Here is a 9,088-nt window from a genome sequence, read left to right as displayed (position 1 = left end):
AAAATGTTTAGAGAAGTCTCCTACAGAGATGCTAATAAAGTATCTCAAACCCAGATTGTTTTTTTTCTATTAACCTTGAACAAGTGAACAGTCAATTAAACGACTCACAAATAATTTCTCAGTTTCCATTAACTTTTCTCTGCTTATAGGAAATTTGTTGTGCTTATTTACATTGTACACTATCATCTAGGTTAAGCCCTGTATTTACCTTCTAAGCTACGTAATGTTTTGCTCCTCTGGTTTTTAATTGGGGATTATTGTTTGTTATCTACAGTGAGTTACTTTTGTTTCATATTAGCAGAAATAAAATCAGCATGTACAAGTGTGACTATGTATCCAAAGAGAATTATTTAATCCATAACCACAAAAATCTTCCACTTGTAGCACCAGTTCTATAACTTCTTACAAGAGATTCCAACATATTCTAGACCATTAAATAATACTGAAAATCAGTTAAACTGTTTTTTACATATATTAGTCATAACATTATTTGAATACTTCTGACATCTTGTAAAGAATCTGAATAATATGATTATGTATATAAGAACAACTGATTTCTTCTTAGTACCACCACAGCCTGTTGCAATTCAAGACAAATAGCTCCATTGCTAAATTATAGTATGTAATTGATTTATACATTAAAAAATTATTATGCAAGGGAAGTATCAAATATGACTATGTCTATATCTAGCCTTTTGCCTCTCAATTACACTCAGGTTGCTTGACTTCAGCAAAGTGAGAAGAAACAGTGAAGTTCTAAAGCACTTGAAGAAAAAACTTTGATAGTAATAGTAAATCAGTTAATTTCTTGACCTAAAATAAATCAGGTCTTATCAGTAACTGTGAGGGTTCTCCTAAAAACATGCTGAGAAAAGTAGTCACCAAGATACTAATAAAAACTTAATTTGGCCTTTCCAAAATCAGCATTTGAAATAAACCAAGTATTCTGCAGCATGTGAAACAGATTAATAAACCTCTAGTATACAATAACCACACTTGTGTGCACAAGTAACTGACAATTGTTAAGAGACTCCAGATACTTCATTGTGAGATAAATGGAATTTTATTTTTAGGGAGTGATTCCTCTTTATAATAAATGTATAAAAGTGCAATATCTTAAGTATTTACTGCATGCAAGTATCTTTTTTGTTGTTGTTGTTGTTGTTAGCATTATATAAAGTAATCTTATGCAATAGTCTCTGCAAGAATACATTTGAACTTATTGTCAAATTAATTCATCTCTTCAGTTGAGTGCCAGCCTGATCATTGCATTAAGCACCTCATACAGGACTGCAGGAAAAAAGGCAAATTTTCAGCAACATCTTAGCAAATAGCTCTCTACTGACAATGGAAAATGATATACTAAAATGGCAAAATTTGGCCCATGTTTGCCTACTACATCATTCAAGTGATTGTATTCCAACTATAGTGTTAACAGTTTTCTGAAATCCATGTCCAAGAGGCTAATTGTATCTGCCCCTGGTTACAAGAACCTTCTGAAGCTGGTCTTATTCACAGTTTGCAGCCAGTATGATCAACTCTGCAATGACTACCAGAATTGAATCTGGTATGTCAAGAACCCTTCTCTTTGTGGCAAACAGGATAAAGGAAAGATACCAAAAAATAATCAAAACAAAATGGCAAGAGGAAGAAGATTAAGCAGAAAGTGCATTCCTCTTCAGCTGTACTACACACCAGTTGTTGAATTTTACCAGACCAATTTACATTTAATTCACAAGGATCCAAAAGTATTCCAGAGTGCACATACATAAAGCAATACTGTATTTTCTTTAGATGGCAATTAATGAGTGTGGAAGCAATTAATAGGAAGCAATTAATGAGTGTGATATTAAATAAGTGTGAATGGAGAAAGAAGTGCCTTGGACAAGACACAGTGAACCTTGAATGCCAAGCCCAGCAACACAGCATTTTAAATAAGATAGAAAACATTTTCTTTTTAGAGCTTACTGGAACATAAGTTTTGGTTTGTTTGTTTTGGTTTTGGGTTTTTTTTTGTTATTTTTTTGCTTTGTTTTAGAGGTTTTTTTGGTGGTATGAATAAAAGTACAATTTTCTGCATTTTTCCATTCTTAACACTAAGTTTGATTTTTTTTTTTACATCAGTCATCAGTCTGACTATAGTTGCATTTAGTCCATGTACAGAGAAACTTGTGATTCTTAAAGGGGAGCAAGAAAGCATTTTCCTGTCCTGTAATTCCCTTTTTTTTTTCCCCCCAAAGAATAAGTATGCAATCAAGGCCTTTAAAAATGAAAAGTGCAACACTTCCAAGCCAGAATAGCTAATATTGCATAAAATGAAGGGTTTAGAAACTACAGCACTAGGATGAGGTTTTCAGGGAGGAAAGTCTTACTCCCTTTTTTCCTCATTTCTAAGCCTTGGGCCACACAATTCTACCCCTTCCACATGGTCAGCTTCTTTGAACCATTGGTCGAAACCCCTGAAAATCAGACTAATAAAGCAGCCAAGCAAGAAGTACAAAAATAAGGGTTCTTTTTTCCACCCAGTTCATTGACAAAGCAGCAGGGCTAACATAAGGGAGAGAGAAAGCTCTGAATGGATGAAAACCAGGATCATAGGAGGTCTTGGGGAGTAGGTCCTTTTAAAAGTAATGAGCTGTGAGAGGGGGGTCTGGTGCCTTTGTATCAGATACTGATACCAGATGTGCTCTTGAGGATATGGCAATTGTGTATTTTGTGGCAGTTTTTAAATATTCTGCAACTCCTAGATTTTTGGGACAGTATCCTACAAAGTGCTTGGTAATTGGGTGAGATGATCATAGCGTCTGATGTAAGATTTTAATCACAAGTATGCACAATTTATCACGCAGATACAGTTTCTACATCTGTTTCACGTATCTAAAGGTCACAATGACACTGTAGTTGACATTATCTTCACTGAGACACAAACATAAAATAAATCCTTCCCTAGTGATTGATCCTTCTCCCATACATTCTGCAACTGGAAAGAAAAATGAGGAACCATTCACTCTTGTCTTTGCTTAGGCAAATGGTTTGCATTCCAGGATTCTTATCTCAACTGTTTTGTTCACTTAATAGAGAACCAACTGATTTTTTCAACTTGCCTGAAATACTATTTCTTCAGTAATGATGATCTAAGACGCACTGATTGTTGACCAGGTATGAGTCAAACTCCTGAAAAGTAGCACATAGCCTCTTTCTGTTACTTCTATCATGAGACAGGTGTACAAAAAGATCTAAGAAACACACTACTCTTGAAGTAGTACTGCAATCATCCAAAACTCCTTAAGAAATTTTCCTGTCTGCAAAGTCTGAGTTTTGTTTTCCTGAGATATAGGTTTTATTTATTTTCTCCCATGCTTCTGAGTTTCCATTGTACACAAGCCAAAAAAACTCCAAACCTTTTATAATACTGTCGAATTACCTTCTCCACTGTAACAAACCCTAAATGTTTTGAACATCTGGCTGTAACAAAGATACTCTGGAAATTGTAATATTTAGACAATGATGATGGAGCATGTATAATTAGAAATTTTGGAGTAATACATCTCTCCAGCATTTACCATAATAAGAAGCATTTTGAGAGAACAGTAAGTTGAAATATTCTGGAAAAACTAAATTCCAAGGAATGAAGATACTATAGTATGAAGATATGGCAAAAAATAATGTATTTTTAACCAACAACATTTTTGAGTGGCAGAAACTGTACAATATTAGTTTTTCAAAAAAACCTGTCCCTCAAGCAACACACAATACATGCATTTAAGTGACACTTTAAGAACAGCAATTTTTAAATACTCAAGTTTAAAAATACATCTGACACTCCTTCCTTAAAAGAAAAAATATTAAGAACTGGTCAAATAAGGATTTCCTGCAGCACGGCAAACAAGGAAATCAGCTTAAACTGTATTGTGAGAGCAAAAAAACTTCAAATTATTTACATTAAACTTGATGTATCTTTTGACACGGTTTTCAAAATCTCTCTTCCTTTCTTACCTGCAGTATGACTACTGTGAAAAAGCTCAAGATAAACCTACAGTAAAACTTTTCATAATCTAAATTAGGACCCCAATGTATTGACTAGATAGAAAAAATTTCTTGTTTGACTGATAGAACTCAAAATGCTACAGATAACCAAAAGGCAAGAGGAAATACCAGTAGCTCCACTTCTCAAACTAAAGCTATTTTTTGCAAGACTTCTACTAAACAAACAAGCTGGAAAGGCTTTAGTTGTTTGATGTCTATTAAATTCTAGAATTTATGGTTTATGTCAAAAGATGGACCATATTTGTAAAAGTGTCAATTTCTAAAAACTGTGGTTAATTAAATACCAGAACATTTAAATTTTCTAAATTACTTATTCAGTCTCTCCAAAACATAGCTACTCTACTAATCTCGTAACTAGAGGTAGGTCATGTGTAGGCCTTGTTAATATGCTGTGAACACTTCATTAGTTCACTAATGTAATAGTCTGCAGGACAACTATGCACAGAGCTCCAAGAATAGCAGCACATGTAATAAATTAAATGTCTAAATTTTATTTTTTCATGTGGGTTAACATGTATTTGTTTTCTCCTAATATTTCATTCTTTTGTGAAGAATGTTTAACAAGGAAAGGGTCATGAGGTTAAGTAATCTGAAAGTCTTCTGCACCTTACAACTCAAGGCTGGGAGTCTAGCAATATCTATATGCAGCCCTTTTCCCCCATATAGAGTTTTTGCAAATCATGCAGTCAATTCTGACTGTTATCCAGCATTAAAAGTCTCTTCTCCATTTTCAAACTTTGAAAAGTGATTCACAATCATGTGGCAGTATGATTAAAAAGTACAGTCCATACACCTTAACAATCAAAAGAGACTGAATTATAAAAAGTAAACTGCCCTTATAGCTGCGTCATCCTACATCTGTAAGGACAGCGACAGTTTGTGAAAAAGGCAAGTTCCAGGTTTCTGTAAAACACGTATTACAGCTTTCTTGTGCTAGTGAACATTTAGAATACACAGGTTCCCAAGACATTTTCCTTCCCTCCTCCCCCATTTATAACATTCAAAGAAAACACATCATTTTGGCAAAGTTAAAAGGGTTTCTGTCTTGATGTTTTTGCCTTCAGCTTTATGTTAGAGGCACAAACTTCTGAACTTAAGCACTATAAGGCATAGTAGAAACCACCAATTAAAACAACAGCAACACCACCACCACCACCACAACTGAATATACTACAAGTGGGAACAGCTGTGTTATTTAAAAAGAAAATGTTTTGTAAACTGTTATACTGCAATGCTGTGTTAGGTGATTCATGTAAAGCTTGCCTTGGCATGCCGAATGTTTTTTTATTCCCAGAACACATGCTCAAACGATCTAAACATTGCCACAGGTTCAACTTACCTAAAAATTACCAGAAAATAGCCCAGTGGCACACACTCTTGAAAACTTTTGCAACCACAATATAACTATAAAGCATGAGTAAACTTTTGTTTTGTTTTTATACAAAACTTGGAACAACATTTCCTTCTCCCCCATCCAATATCCCATAAGGAAAAAAGACCAAAACCAAATTTTAAACCCCAAACTTTTGTTAGACACCACTGTCTAGGTTTTTTGTTTGGTTGTGTTTGTCTTTTTTTTTAATTTTTTTTTAATTTTCCCCCCCTTTTTTTTATTTTTTTTTTTCCTTCCTTTTTTTGGCTACAGTTCCATTTATAGCACTGAATCCAGTGCGGGCAATGTGTTCCCAGGTTAAAAAAGGGATATTATCAACAGTGGAACTGTGAAAACAGAAGCTCTCTTGCATTCATAGCATGATCAGGACCAATTTTGTTAAGCTGTATGTAAGAAAGAGTCACTGCTCTGATCCCCTATTCAGAATGTCAGTGTCACTGTTTATAATCTACATCTACCTGCTTTAGATTCATTAAATAAAACACTTTAACTCCTTAAAATCGTTAACAATAGTGACTTTTTGGTTGTTGTTTTTATATCTAAGGTTTCCAAAGTTTCTGAAAGATTGATCTGATGTTTTGCATTTTATCATGGTATTTTTAGGGCAACAGCATATATGCATTAGTACTTAGGGTACACCAGTTCGAAATACCTCTGAATTTACTTTTCCAATAAAACTACCACAAAAGTGAAAATCTAATGCGAATCAGTCAAAAAAAAAATTGAATTTCCATTTAGAGTTTATGTTCCAATATGAGATATAATAACATAAGTTCTTGTAATAGGATTGTTCTCTACAGCTGTATAAAGCCCTGACAAGATTTGAGCATTGTTTTGAATGTGAATCATCTCTGTCTTGGTGTCCCAATTTACTTCTACTCAGGAATGTGCAAATGATTTTATAGAGCACAATGCTAGTACCGCTCTGTACTATAGTATTTTGTTTTGTAAATAAAAACAACAACAAATCCCTAGTCAGAAATAAACTGACAAAATTTACATTCTTCTCTCTTAAAAAAGTAAATAAAATAACATTATTTAAAATGTGAATTAGCTATAAGACATAGAATACAATTACATAGATACATATCAATACAGCACATTCAATTTGCCAAAAATTAATGATTACAAAGCCAATATGGATGCTGCCATATATATATATTATATATATGTATGTACAATGATTATAGCATTCATAATTGCACTATACCTACAACCAGTTTTAAATTACAAGGTGTTTTAAGAGGGAGCAAAAAATAGCAACTGTTCTTATTATCGTTCTTTTGAATTTGGGAGGATTAAGGACGAAAAATATCTCATTAGTATTTATTGTTAACTTTGGTAATCAACTAATAAGCCATTCTTTTTTCCACCTCCCATCTGCTGCTATGTGGCAGCCATTTTTGTGTTAAGTGCACTCTAGTGCCAGTTGGCATCATAGATAATCAATCCAATTACACGTCTGAACTCTATGCAGAGTTTTCATGCACCTGGTCAAAAAACCTTTCAACCTAAGCTGCAGAATAAAGGCTCATCAATGTGTGCTGCACTTTTGTTGTTAAAAATTGCACGTTTAAATTTCAAGAATGATTTTCTCACTGCTTCATTTACATTTATAAATATCTTCTAAAGAACACTGAGAGAAGCTATTTTGCATGAAAGCCTATCAAATGCCTGTGAATCAATTAACAATCAACCTTATCAAAAAAGGTTCCTGAACGTGATCTCTCACCAATAACTTCTTGTAATACAACTGAAGGTGCCTTGACATTATTACAGAAAACAATCTTATGGCATAACTTACAAAATGAGAGATCTAAATTGTCTTTAAATTACTAGAATACATGTGGGTGTATAGTACACCTTAGAGAATATTCACTTACATGTTGGTTTTGGAATTAAAAAATGGTACACTTTCTAAAAAAGGGAACACATGAGCTGAAAATGTGTGTGTTAATCATTTGGCAGTTGGTTCAATCAGGTCAGTTCCCAACCCATCCCCCTTTGGCATTTCAATCAGTATTTTATGTTTCAAGCATTGGTTTTATAAAAAGCCAGATTTGGCAACAAGGATTTTGTACAATAAAAATAATTTTCCTACTGTGGAAAACGAACACTTAAAAAAGCTCTAACTTAAGGAAAAAACACCCCACACAACTGAGAAAAACACTGTTTCAGGCTGCAGCCACTGGGGAAAATGTAGTGTCTCTGACTTTTCTATTTGGCATTTGTGAATAAAAGAAGAGAGAAAAAAATGGCACATGGCAATTAAAAAGAGGCTCTAACATATTCCATGTACATCCCAGATTGTGTCTTAATTACTTCATTACTGTCTTCTGTGCACCTTTCTTAACTGTAGAACTATGGTTACATTTAGTATCCTTAGACAACTGTAATTCTGTTTTGCAATCCTAGTATTCTAGTCTCAGAAGTGAAGACAGAATAAAGACACCCATGTAAAGAATTTAAAAATCACAGCATCAATACTTTTTGATCCTTCAAAGTACATACTGTAAAATTAGAATGACTGATGACTTAACACTGTGATGATAGTGTTTTCCTGACCAAATCATTCAACAGAAAATATTTCACCCAGGAATGCAAATGGGGGGTGAAAAAAAGGCCATTGTACCTTTTAGAAGATAAGGGGGGGAGAAAAGGAGGGGAAGAGAAAGGGTTAGGTAAAGAGGAAACCAGCTTGATTTTGCTTCAGTAGCAAAAAACTGCTATCCTTTGTAAATGTACGACTGAGAATTTGAAACACATTGAGTCACATGGTTTTGCCTAAAAAAATGAGGAAATGTGCTGTGAATGTACTTCAGCATCTTTTGTTTTTTCCTCCATATACTTTAAATAAAATCATAATATTAACTACAAACTCTGTGGACATTCACAGAGTCCAGGCCAGCAATAAATTAGTATTATGCAAATTGTTTTCACAGATTATAATACAGTCCCTCTTGTATATCTTCAATCATGGAAAGTTGGTTTTGGAGGACGCCCCAAGTACAGTTAGACCAGGTTGTACTCCTTCAGGTTTAACTGTAGGATTGTGTCCTTGACAGCAGCAAAGACGAAGCGGATGTTCTCTGTGTCTGTAGCACATGTGAAGTGAGAGTAGATAATTTTGTCACTGTCTGGATTCAGGTCTACGAACATCTTCAGGATGAACTCTCGTGCTGCCTGTGCATCCCGCTGTGGACCTGTAAGAGAAATTCAGTTTTCTTGAAGTCAACTTTGTATTTCCACTTCTTTAAAAGAAAATAAGGAAGGCTTAGTCTGTGATCCCCACCTAAAAAAAGATGGGGAACCTTTTACTAATCAATAATATCATATACTGGCTGCATTCCTTGTGGTAGGAACTATTAAAAATAAAGATGGAAAGAAATTTCAGATGTTCACCAAGTCAGAGCTGCTCTTTCACTGCTGACTACCTTCTTTCTTCACCAAGGTAAATCACCTGTTTTAAAACAGGTGATTTATAAATGTATAGAATGAAAATAAAAAAATATTAGCTATATAATTAAATTTTTAAAAAGTTAGTAGAAATGGTGAATGTTCAGTTTAAACCTACTGTATTTAAATTATACTTCAGTTATTTTAGCAGTGCAAGTTTACTAGTTCTGTATGGATTTTAGTGGAAAGCAT

General features: G+C 34.0%; 1 protein-coding gene across 1 annotated transcript in view; it reads right to left on the bottom strand.

Moving 5' to 3' along the window:
- Positions 1–329: 329 nt before the first annotated feature.
- Positions 330–9,088, bottom strand: part of LOC120511925 (guanine nucleotide-binding protein G(q) subunit alpha) — a 121,045-nt gene continuing 112,286 nt past the window's right edge. The window contains exon 7 of the mRNA XM_039729584.1: positions 330–8,643. Within this exon, the coding sequence (XP_039585518.1) occupies positions 8,453–8,643 (191 nt within the window). The 3' untranslated portion in view covers positions 330–8,452. The remainder of the gene's footprint in view (positions 8,644–9,088) is intronic.

Source organism: Passer montanus, unplaced genomic scaffold (genome assembly GCF_014805655.1).
Source record: "Passer montanus isolate IOZ18808 unplaced genomic scaffold, ASM1480565v1 scaffold7, whole genome shotgun sequence".
In the NCBI taxonomy this organism is placed as follows: domain Eukaryota; kingdom Metazoa; phylum Chordata; class Aves; order Passeriformes; family Passeridae; genus Passer; species Passer montanus.
The sequence above is the reverse complement of the archived record's forward strand: the minus strand, read 5'-3'. Positions and strand labels throughout refer to the sequence as shown.